This window comes from Mirounga angustirostris, unplaced genomic scaffold, assembly GCF_029215605.1.
Source record: "Mirounga angustirostris isolate CCGP_5_RB_7025 unplaced genomic scaffold, mMirAng1.0.hap1 SCAF_1, whole genome shotgun sequence".
NCBI lineage: Eukaryota > Metazoa > Chordata > Mammalia > Carnivora > Phocidae > Mirounga > Mirounga angustirostris.
In genome coordinates, this window is record NW_026991709.1 from 6,029,741 (window position 1) to 6,042,050 (window position 12,310).

The window sequence follows — 12,310 nt, forward strand, 5'->3', positions numbered from 1 at the left end:
CTCCCCTACTCTTCCCTCACCCAATCTCCCCTCCTCCACTCTTCCCTCCCCTGTCGCATCCCTGGGAACAGAACAGCTACGTGGATGCAATTTATCTTTCTCACTTGGATCATGGCTGAAATTCAGAGTACTGTGAGCATCTTTAGTAAGTTTAAAGAAGATTTCAATCAGTGATGAGCGACACAGAAATTCAAGGAATCAGTGAGGAAATGAGTTAGATATAAACCCAAGTAGAAATGTGGTTGAATTTTTGTTAAATAATAGATTCACTCTGCTCTATCTCTTTAACCAAGGACATCAACTAAATAGACATTTTGACAGAAGTGAATTGCATATTTTGGCAACCTAAAACACTTATTTAATAAATGGCTGTTAAAAATGATTTGGTAAATGGCTGTTCAAGCAGATTAAAGGTGTGAAAAACTAATTCTTGTTTTCTAAAAACTGTTTCCTGTCTAGTTCCACCTGATCAGCCTCGGCTTACAGTGTCCAAAACGACATCTTCTTCCATTACACTCTCGTGGCTCCCTGGGGACAATGGGGGCAGTTCCATCAGAGGTAAGAGCAATAGTTTGCCCACAGTAGTTGACTGTCACTACCCCCAGGCTGATAAGTGACACATCTCCATCAAGTAATTGTTATGTGTTAGTTATAATTAATTCTCCCACCACCTAAACAGCAAGCCACACATCTATTTTTATGGTATTGACTGAAACCCATCATTCATCCAAGGCATCCCATTCACAAAATTACCATTATGCCTCCAATCTGAGTGAAAGATTAATGAAGGCAGAAAAGAAAGAATTTGGTAATCTCTCCCCCAAGATTCTGCATACTGTTTCTTCCCCATGTTGTCAACACTCCATCATTCATTCACTCCTGTACTCAATCATTCATTAAAGTAATTAGTAATTACCAATTTAATTTAACTAGTAATAAAACAGTTATTGTTCCAATTTATAAAGCACAAAAAGATGGAGAACCTAGAGTTTAGGTAGGAAATGATCTATCTGCACAAAACTTTTGCATTGAGTCCATAGCGGAAAAGAATAAAGGAAGTCTGTCCTGAGGAATGATATAGTGTGATAATTGTAGCCTGCATATAGTTGGGAAAACATCATTCTGAGCAAGCTGTGGCCACAAGAAAGGAAGAGAACCTAGAGGTCTAGAGCACATAGAAGGGGACTTCCAAAGACAGAGGACACCCCTTCTTCTGAGTGAGGAGGGTGAGCAGACAACTGGAAATAGGGGGTCATTTCAGAGTGAAGCCAGCACTGTCCCGGAGCCAGCTCCTTCCAGGTGATGAGAGCCAGCTGTCCTATCTCTTCCCCGCCTTATACCCAGTGATTGCACCCAGGCAGAGAATCGTTACACACCCCAGAAATCTGAAATGCTACTGGTCAGGGCTTTATTATATTTTTGAACAGCCAGTTGTTAAACATTTATCAGCACTCCACTGAGAGAAAGGGAGGATCTTCCTTTTTTTTTTTGGAAAAGAAAAAAGTTAGATTTTTTTTTTTTTTAATAGTAAGCTGATTGAGATAAGGTTGTGTTTGTACGTTTGAAGAGTGTGGGGAAGATTTGTAACAGCTACCATGTGAAATGCACAGGGAGTCATTAATAGACCAACAAAGTCATTGCCAAGAGGGAGTGAGGCCCTATCTGCATATAAATATCCCAAATTGTGGTGGTCACAATTTCACAGTCTCATGACCTTGTCAAGTGGTGCCAGACACCTAGAAGGAAGACTGGGTCACCGTTTACCAGAGCTGCTGACTGGCAGAACAAGAGCGGCCAGAGTCAGAGGAGTGAGTGCAAACAGGCTCCTGGTGGAAATGGTCTACAGAAGGTTCTAGGCTGGTTAGAGAACATTGTTATGAAAAAAAAAAAAATGGAGCATCGAGGGAAGAGTTCAAGGGACTCTAGGACTCAAGGCTCAAATGAAGTAGAGTTTGGGTTCTGTAAGTGTGAGAGCCTGGGAGAGGTGGTACAGGAATTGTCAGAGCAGAAGGTCTTGAAAGTGAAGCCAATTTTGGTAATGAAGAGCTTCCAAGCAAAGGCAACTGGGGGTCCCTGAAATGCAGTGGTAGCCAAAGCCATTGGCATGGGGGCTCCTGTTGCCAAGGGTTACAAGAGCTTCCCAGATGCGATTCAGGTGGAGGACATTAAAAGGAAAGTGTTCTCCCCATGATGTTCAGGGCAGCAGGGAGGTGGTTTAGGCAGAGTTGGAGTGGAAGCCAGGTAATGACAGTGGGAGCATGGGGTACCCAGATCCCTCACCCAGCTGTCAGATAATGCAGGAGCTTTGAGGGGTGCAGATCAAGGATACTGAAAGAGAAAATGAGGCTCAGAAAGGAGGTGGGACCCCAAGGCAGCAGAGGGCTAGAGGGGAGGAAAGGAGCAAAGAGTAGGGAAGATGGGGATCCTGACCACAGAAGAATCAAGGACAGGTGACCTCCATGTGAGAGGTCTGCAAAACACTTGATGCTTCCAGTGTGGGCCTAGGAGCCTCTGTAGTGTGGAGTTGAGAAGTGCTTTGCCTGTGTTAAAAATGGAGCCCCGTGGGCTGGAGGGAAGTCCACCAGCGTGAGGACAACATGCACCAGGCAGACTGGTCCTGGGTTGCCTGGGTGTGAATGTGGAGGAGACAGGGATAGAGAAAACAGGACCTGTTTGCCCACCCCACCCCCTCACTGGCCCAGGAAATGGCTGGGGTAACAGGGATGGTGGCCATAACAAGGAGGAATATCTTAGTGATCACAAGGGCCAGGAGATCTGGCTTCAGATTCTGAAGTTGGGGTTTGAATCTTACTGACTTACAGGACCCTCGAATGGTCACCTCTCCTCTCTGGACCTCAGTGTCTTGCTCTGCACTGTGGAGATAATAATCACTGTGTTCTAGAATTATATGAGGTAATGAACATAGCAGGCTGAGGACAGTGCTTGGCACCTGGTGAGCACTCAAGAGAAGGAGAGTTGATGTTCGTGGTCATGGAAGTACAGATGATTGTGGTCATGTACAGAAATGAATTTTTGGAGGGATTTTTCAGACTAAGGAGAAGCCAGGTGAACATTGAAATGTTGGGATGGCTACAGGATTTAGAGCTGTTTCCTTAGTGATCGTGGACTGGGTAGGGTATGGTTGAGGAGAGTCCTACCCCCTTGAGAACATATCCCTTTTCCAGAGCTTCGGTTCTCTTAAAAATAATTCAGCTCAGTTGGTTAAGCGAACTGCCTTCGGCTCAGGTCATGATCCTGGAGTCCTGGGATCGAGTCCCACATCGGGCTCCCTGCTCAGCAGGGAGTCTGCTTCTCCCTCTGACCCTCCTCCCTCTCATGCTCTCTGTCTCTCATTGTCTCTCTCGCAAATAAATAAAATCTTAAAAAAATAATAATAATAATAATTCAGCTCAGACCATGTTGATACCCAAGGATTCAGGCACATATGCCCTGAGGGCAAATTTCTAGAGACTTAGTGTCCATCCTCTGCTACCTGCTACACCTTTTAAAAGGAAATGGGGAGAAATGGTTTTATTTCACCACACCAATTAATGATACACCGTAGTAATGTCTGGCGTGGCCTAAATACTAATGAGAACATCATCACAGCACTCCTCCCAGCCTGGGTTCAATTTCCTGGCATCAGGAAGACTTCAGATGTTCTCTTCCAAAGATGCATGAACGAGGAGAATTCTTATCCCATACAAAATGCCAACATCCACCAACCCTAATAGAAAGGAAATAAGGCTCTTTTGAATATTTCTTGTGTTCTGTAGGATACATATTGCAGTACTCCGAGGATAACAGTGAACAGTGGGGAAGTTTTCCAATCAGCCCAAGTGAACGTTCTTACCGCCTGGAAAATCTGAAGTGTGGTACTTGGTACAAGTTCACTCTTACTGCCCAAAATGGAGTGGGACCGGGACGTATCAGTGAGATCATAGAAGCGAAAACGTTGGGGAAAGGTATCTATGCCTTCTGCTGTCTGCATTTCCTCTGCTTTCCAGATTGGATGGGGGACTGCAGTCACAGATGATGCGTCATATATTTGCACGCTTGTCTGTGAGTTTGAACTCTGTTATTCCCAAAACGGGTTTGGGCATGTTGCAGTGTAATGAGAGAGATGGCTGGTCTTCACAGAATATCCTGGTTCTCTTACTTCCTCATCTCATTTGCAGTGAAAAAGTAGAGCGTCCTTTGCAAACCAAGGGCTTCAGTGCCAACATAACGTGTCCTGGCTGGGTCGCCATGACATATGTCATTTACCCTCTCACCTTCTAGTGTGACCTTCCCCCTCCCTCACCCCATGCCCCTCTATCCATAACTTTCCCATTGCCTCCAAGGCCCCACTTTTCAGGTGGGAAATGATTGGGGTAGACTGTTGACCTTTAATGTGAATTGGTTTTTTAATCTGAAACATGAACCTTTGAGCAGAGGAACCCCTGGTGGGCGGAAATGGCACTCAGCGGTGAAATTGCAGTCTGGGGCCGCCAGTAAGGGGAGGGGTGCAGTGGCACAGAAGTGTAGATGAGGCGGTGAAGAGAGGGTCTTTGGAGCTTCCCCTCGTATCTGACCCTCATCTGGTGCACGGGGCCACACTGGATAGCAAAAGAGTGAGAAATGGGAAGGCAAAGGTGCTAACTTGGATCTGCCACCTGAGTTTTGGCTAAGATCCAGCAAGGGTTCAGAGGATGAGGGATTGATTTACGCAGAAGTGTATCCATCAGGTCCCTGGGTTCCAGTAAGAAGTGCTTGGATTGTAAGAGACACCTGTTGGTACTTCCGAAATCCAACTAGACTTCTCTTGAGTCAGGTCCATCCACACGAGAGTGGAAACGGGTCAGCTCAGCACACGGTATGGGTTCCTTCACAACCACTCAAGGAAACACATACATGGAAATAGCACTGTTCTTAGGAGCTCTGACATACACAGCAGTAACCTCTACCCCCCCAATTCTCCCTCTCATACTCAGGTCACTGTGGTTGGAGACAGCCCATTGGTCCATAGGTCCCTACAATAGTGGACACATTGGGGCTGGTCTATGACCCAGACTTGGGCCGAGCTCCTCGTGCAGGTGGGGAAGGCAGCCAAGGGCTAATGCATGACCGTGCTGATGGCCGGCATTCACGTACCCCATGAGCTGGTCCCCACTGTGCATTCTCCCACAGAGCCCCAGTTCTCGAAAGAGCAAGAGCTCTTCGCCAGCATCAACACCACGCGCGTGAGGCTGAACCTCATCGGCTGGAACGACGGTGGCTGTCCTATCACCTCCTTCACTCTGGAGTACAGACCCTTTGGGACCACGGTCTGGACCACAGCTCAGCGGACCTCTCTCTCCAAGTCCTACATCCTCTACGACCTGCAAGAGGCCACGTGGTACGAGCTGCAGATGAGGGCGTGCAACAGTGGCGGCTGCGCAGAGAAGCAGGCCAACTTCGCCACGCTCAACTATGATGGCAGTAAGCTGGCTGGCTCTGTGGCCCTCCCACGCGTGCATGTGCTTACTGCCCCTTTCCCTCCCAACATTCATCCTGGGCACAGAGCGACCAGTGCCCTCAGACCCCTTAGGCTTCGGGGTCACTCAGCTGGCTCCCTGTGGGGCTCCCTAGTTCGCTGTGTTCACGGGACCATGGCTCTGCTCCAGAAACAAGGGACCGAGGGCCACTGGGAATCTGCTTAGGGAATCATGGTGCAGGAGTGACTTCTCTTGGGGCTGAAGGACTCTTTACCTTCCCTTGCCAAACACATGGTTCTGTGCATTCGTCAATGACTGGGTGCTAACCCTGCTTTTGTTGTCTCCCCACCCATTCCCCACCCCATCCCAACCCACGTAACTCCGTCTCTGCTCTCATTTAGCCCTTAGACTGCATGTGCAGAAACAGTCTTCATGGTACAGGAGCTTCTGGTAGTCCCTGAGCAGAAATGCAGGTGCCAGCGAAAGTAATATAATATAGCACAGGATGTTAGTGTGCGCCCCACCCCGCCCCTCCCCTCCACACACGTGCAATTTGCTTGGATTTTCTGAAAACCGGGAGAGGTATCTTGTGATGTTTAGTCAGCCAAAAATAAACAATAGACATTTTTATACTTTTTTTCCTACAGCTAGTATCAAAGGCCGTTGATTGATATCTGAACAAACGCCCAACCCAGTGAAGCTGAAAGATAGTGGGTCATTGATTGTTATGAGGTTAGGGAACTTCAGAAAGTCTTAAATAGCAGCATGTTGGTGTTGATCTCTGCAGCTTTGCAGTGGCTTTCACTCAGGGAAAAGCAGTGATTGAGTTAGGTGCTCAGTCACAAGGTAAGACCTGCCGCAGTTCATCAGGAGGTTGGGAGCTCCTCCCCCCCCCCACCCCCCCACCCCTCCAAGCTTTCTGGCCAACGCCACTGACCAGGTCAGACCACAGTGTTGGATGGCCTAGCCCAGAAAGTCTGAATCCGAGCAGACTAACTTTCTAGCCCTCAGTTACAAGTGACATCATTCAAGGGTGTCCCATCCCAAACCACCACCCACAGGCAGAGTAGCCCTTCCTACTGGCTTTCTCCTCCAACAGGGTTTAATTCTTTAATCTTACAGAATAAAGGACTTTGACCTACCAAACACTTTATCTTGCATTTAAGAGTTCCCCAAAGTCCTCTGCCAGCAGGTACACATTTGGGCAGTAAGCATATTTCTTACTTTAGCTTATTGGCTTACATGAATTGACTTAACGATAATCACATGCTGTCACGAAGTTTCTGTATAATGTAGATGCCAGAGCGTGGGCTTCAATGTGCACAGTGGTGATATGGTCTTGCTAATCTTTTAATTAGAAACCACTCGCAAGCAGAATTTGAAACTGTGGTTCAAACTTGGAGAGCACTCTGCGGAATTTAAATGCTTGTCTTCTTAAAAAATGATGCTCTCATTTTATCCAGGATCTTAGATTATAATCATGCAAAAGTTCTGTGAGCTACATTTAAATTCCTGAAGTCTGAAATAACTTTATTACACTAGGAAATAAAATTACGTATTTATACTTTCCTTGAAGAGGATCATGGATTTCTCTGAACCGATCTCAGGGATATATAGCTTTAATATCTCTCTCGTCAGATCTGACTGAAGATTTCCCTTTCATTTGGGGAGAAACAAACATTGACAGTTAGCCTCACGCGTATGCCAGTCAAATCTCCGATTCTTCCATGTCTGTATTTGACTCTTTCTTCTGCCATTTCCTTAGCCAGACGTTTGCCCGTGTGCCTCTGCTGCCTTAGTTTTGCAGACCAGCTTCACCTGCATCCCCTTACGTGGGTTCTGAGCATCTGCAGACGTGGGTTTCCAGCTAAAAATAATGGCACATTTGGAAGAACACTTTTCTTGACCTGGGCTGCTAACATAGGGGACTGGGATTCAATTATCCCTGCTCTACTTACTAAGTGCAGTATAAAGACCATTTTTGCTCGGGAGGAAATTGCATTATTTTTGCATTATTTTTCCTAAACAGTTGACTTCCTGGCCCTTGTTTTACATGGAAAATACAGTGGGATGGAGCATCTTGTGTAACGGAAGGTGCCAAAATGCATGCCCCGTAAAATGCAGATGTATGTTTGAATCTCTGCGCCTGTTATATTCTAGCCTCTGCCTAGAAAGCAGCTTCAAGTAGCTCAGAGTTCAGTCTAATTAGGTGTTTCCTTATAATTCTAAATAATCTGAATTTCCTAACGCTGTATAATAATGTCTGATCACTAAGGAGCTTGCTTTGGAGACCTAGATGCTTCCTCTTTGAAAAGTTGTCTGCAGCTCTTACACCCTAAAACGAGAGTTTCTAAAGTAGATAAAAAGCAGGTGAATCACCAGACCAAAAGGGACGCTAAGCTTCTTTAAGCCAGTATATCTGGTCCAGTCTCCCTGCAGACTCCTGTCCACTGGCCAGACCTATTGTTCCTCCTCTGATGTGCAGGTTTTCAAGCAGTTGTACTATGGGGGACAATTCCAGCGAAATACATGTGGCTTTTTTAAGCACCTAGCCTGGACATTGTGCTTTCAAGTGCCTGCACCTAGCAGTACATTGCAAAATGAAGTCCCTTTCAAAGAAATGGGCTGATTCAGCCTTTGTGCAAATCCTGATTTGATGTTTTGTCAAGTAAGTTGCAAGTTGGGCAGAGGAGGGGCATGAGAAAGTAAATCAATGAGCCAGGACCTAGGTAAAGAACTCCTTTCATTTCTCATCTTCCTGGACACCCTTGGATCACACAGTGCACCTCTTGTAACCATCATCCCTAAACCCTCCGCCATGCTGTCTTCATTAATAGTCATCTAACACCATGGCCCTGCTTTCAGGTACAATCCCTCCACTCATTAAGTCAGTTGTCCAAAGCGAAGAAGGCCTGACGACCAACGAGGGGCTCAAGATGCTCGTGACCATCTCCTGCATCCTGGTGGGGGTCTTGCTGCTGTTTGTGCTCCTGCTGGTGGTGCGGAGGAGGAGGCGGGAGCAGAGGCTGAAGAGGCTGAGAGGTGAGTGGCGGCCCCGCAGTCACCTGCTCGCACCACTTTCTCTGGACAGCCGGCCTGGTGGGCGCTGCCCCCCAGGAGAAGGGCTTTTGTTCTCTAGGTCAGGTTCCCCAACTGCCAGACTCTGTGACGCGCCTTCAGCAGGGCCGCAGATCCTTAGGGGAAGAGTCGCGCGGATGTTACTACCCAACACAATCAGACACTGAGGGAGGGTCAACCTCACACTGGTCTCCTAAATCCTAGAAATCAGCAAAGACAATTATTTTCTCATGGGTCTTTCAACTCTGCTCACTTTAATTCTCAGCCATCGCAGCAAGGCCATCAATTATGGCGTCCTTTAAAAAGACCTATCACATTTGCTGTGGCAATGAGAACTATTTTATTGCCAGGAAGTGGAAATTGAGGGCTTATGGTAAAGCACTGTGAGGCAGAAAACACACACTTTCCCAAATTAGAAATGTGAGCTAAAGCTCAGTGTAAGAGTTTCACTCAGACAACAAAAAAAACCATGGAAGACAAGAGCCTCATCCAGACGAGAGCCATTGTGAGCAAGCACCGTTATTATTATGTCTAGCTCCGTGAGGTCCCGGTGACGAAGCTATTTCTAGCTTCTGGCCAAGAGCCCTTCCTTGCCCTTGCTCTGCAGTGTGAGGAAAATGAGCTTTTTCCAACATGAAATCCCATGCAGGAAGAGTGGTTCCGAGTCCTTTGCTTTTCATCTGTCAGAGTATTTAACGAAGCCCGTTTTTTGATAAAATGCATGGACACGATGTTCGCATTTCATCAGTCCAGTGCGGAGTAATGTCAGGCAGCATCCTGCATATTCCTCAGAGTTACATCCTGAGGAACAAGTCTGGAAGCCCAGTCCCCAAGACCTATCTGTGACATCCCCAGACATCGCTGATACCAATGGAAAACATCGACATCTTCTGCAAACACTTCAGTTGGCTATCACCTGATGAGAGCAGCAGAACATGGTGATACTTTCTCTTGTCTGTGCTTATGCGAAGGATTTCTCTTTATGTGGCCCTAACACAGCTTCCTATCAATTTGCTTCCACTTAACTGTAAAATTAAAATATTTGAAGTACATCATGCTCCATCTGTACATGTTAATAGCCCTTCCATTTAAATCTCCCACAGCCCCATCATTCAGATGAGCCACCGGTCTCATTGAAATATGCTTGCTAAATTCTGTTAACCACTTATTTAATTTTGCAGACTTACCTTAGTAAATCCTATATATCCTAAGCACCATGCTTGGTGCTTGATGTATCAAGATGAAGAGAAAGAGCCTTCTGAACTTTGGGTTTAGTGTGGGAGGCAGACACATGAGCATCTACCAGGAAAAGAACAAAAATGTCATGAATATTAAAATAGGGCTTGAAATAAATCCTACATATGCTCAAAAGAAGAAGCAATTAATCCCAACCGGGAGAGAAAGGGACACCATCTAAGAACTACATAAGAGCAACATATTGCTTAATATGTAGAGAAATCCAGTATAAGGTGAACTGTGTTGGATTACATTCACAAGTGCTCATCACTAAGATACCAAAAGGCTGTTTTTCTAACCCTTTCACAGACAACAGAATCCCATATTCTGGACTTTACAGACAATATTATTGAGGAGCCAATAACTGACAGACCAGCAAGGATCTGTCCTTGTTGCATTTAGATGGCCAGATCTAGCTAGCTGCATTTCAAAGGTTATGAATTGTTCATGTAACATCTTCTAAAACCAACAGTGAATTTTTTTTCTTAATCATTTCCATTTGATCACAAGGGTTTGGCAGCAAATGCATTAAACATGAAGGTACTCCTTCCTGGTATTCTACCACCCTCTGCCAAATTCACCATTCCTTTCCCCCCAGTTCTACTGAATTACTCCTTCCTTCCCAGCTGTTGTTTAATTTGCCCTATTCTACTCATAATCTAAGCACCCCAGTCTCTAAAGATTCTGAAGATGCCTCTAACTCTTACCAACATATTGGGCTGTACTGATGGTGGGCCCATGCACCTTTACTGTTTTTCTTAACAATGTCTTATCATTCAGGGATTGTTTTGCAAGGGCTCCTGCCAGAAAATATCCTGGGACTGGCATTGTTATTGTGGACCTCTCTACTCCTAGACACCAGTATTTCATAAAGGCTTTTGGTAAAGAAAGCAATACATCACATCAGAGAGCACAACCTTTCCTTCCCCAGAAATGGTTTTGTTTTCTTTGTGCCCGAGGAAAGACAGAGCCCACACAAAGGTTTCAGCAGGAAGAAAACAAATACTGTGGAAAAGAGTGTTTATTTATGCAAGATGCTGGGGAGCAAAGAATTCCAGGGAAGCAAATTGCTGAAGTTCAGGAGAGTCTGCTGTCTTGCATTTTGTATACACTTCGCAAAGCCTTCCAAACCCAGAGTCGGACAAGAAGGCAGTGAGAATGCAAAAGACCGGGCATCCAATTCCACATGCTTCCTAACAACACGTTTTATTTATTTATTTATTTATTTATTTATTTATTTATTTATTTATTTATTTAATTATGTTATGTTAGTCACCATACAATACATCATTACTTTTTGATGTAGTGATCAGCACATTTTAATGCAGACGCACAGAAGTAAATTCAAATCAACAAACCACATCTGCCATGTGCTGGCTATCACCGTTTTTAAAACAAACATAAAATTTTCTTATTAACCACTTCTATATCTTGATCATAAGGGTTTGGTTAGGTCCCAACGAGAAAAATGAGGACTACAATCCTGTCCCAGAACCATAGAAGCTGACACTCTAGTGGCAGTGAGTAAAGGCTTACAAGAGACAGATATCTTTCTCTAACTGTGAAAAGTGCACCATGAAAGGACAGAGTAGGTGACATAGGTTATTGGGGGCAGGGGGGCTGGTCTTGCCCCCAAAACATCTCTCTTTTAGTCCATCAGAGCCCACACTATATTAATTAATGACATAAAATGTTTCCAACTCACTCATAGAGGAAAACTGTAGCCAGAGCTTAATGTAGTAGGTGCCTACCTATTAAACAGAGCTCAGTGGTAGAATCACCTAGTTACAATCTGACCCACATAAGGCACAGATCCTGTGCCTGGATTAGAATGAGTTCAAATATATTTACAGATTCAACAGAAAGGGTTGTGTCATACAATATTTTTATTGTCCCAAATAAAGACATTTCTAATAATATGTCAATGTTGCTTGAACAACCACCAATAAGGATCAAAACTGGAAATAAAATTTGGATTATAGAAAAATATTGTGGGATTCCTAATGGACACTGTTAGAGTTACTATTTAAGGTCAACTTCGTATTTTTGACCTTGTTTGATTGCTAGATGTTTATAAGCAAGGTATGTTTTACCATGTAGACAAACAACCTAGTTAGGTGAATATAACATAACATTCTTTTAGGTAAAAATGAAGAAAGAAGGAAGGAAGAAAGGAGGGAGGGAGAGAGAGAGAGAGGAAAGAAGGAAGGAAGGAAAGGAAAGGAAAGGAAAGGAAAGGAAAGGAAAGGAAAGGAAAGGAAAGGAAAGGAAAGGAAAGGAAAAGAAAGGAAAAAAGAAAAGGAAGATAGGACTCAAGCAATTTAGCCAACCTATATTTCTTCCTTCCTGAGAACTTTACTAATTTTAGAGCATAGCGACCTCCTAAGTCTAAATTGTCTGCAAGTGCTACATTTTTTTAAAAATCTGTAACCTTATCCAGGAGTCCAGAAGCCATATTTTGCTTGTAATCATGCCCTGATTTTTCCCCACTTATAAATGCTTCAAAGTGCAAGGTTACAGAACAAATCTCTGGCTGGGTC

General features: G+C 44.8%; 1 protein-coding gene across 1 annotated transcript in view; it reads left to right on the forward strand.

Annotated features, from left to right (window-relative positions):
- The window catches only part of DSCAM (DS cell adhesion molecule), a 957,910-nt gene that overhangs the window by 903,770 nt on the left and 41,830 nt on the right, over positions 1 to 12,310 (forward strand). Inside the window, exons 25-28 of the mRNA XM_064577323.1 lie at positions 460 to 558; positions 3,777 to 3,965; positions 5,170 to 5,460; positions 8,322 to 8,498. Coding sequence (XP_064433393.1) covers positions 460 to 558; positions 3,777 to 3,965; positions 5,170 to 5,460; positions 8,322 to 8,498 — 756 coding nt within the window. The remainder of the gene's footprint in view (positions 1 to 459; positions 559 to 3,776; positions 3,966 to 5,169; positions 5,461 to 8,321; positions 8,499 to 12,310) is intronic.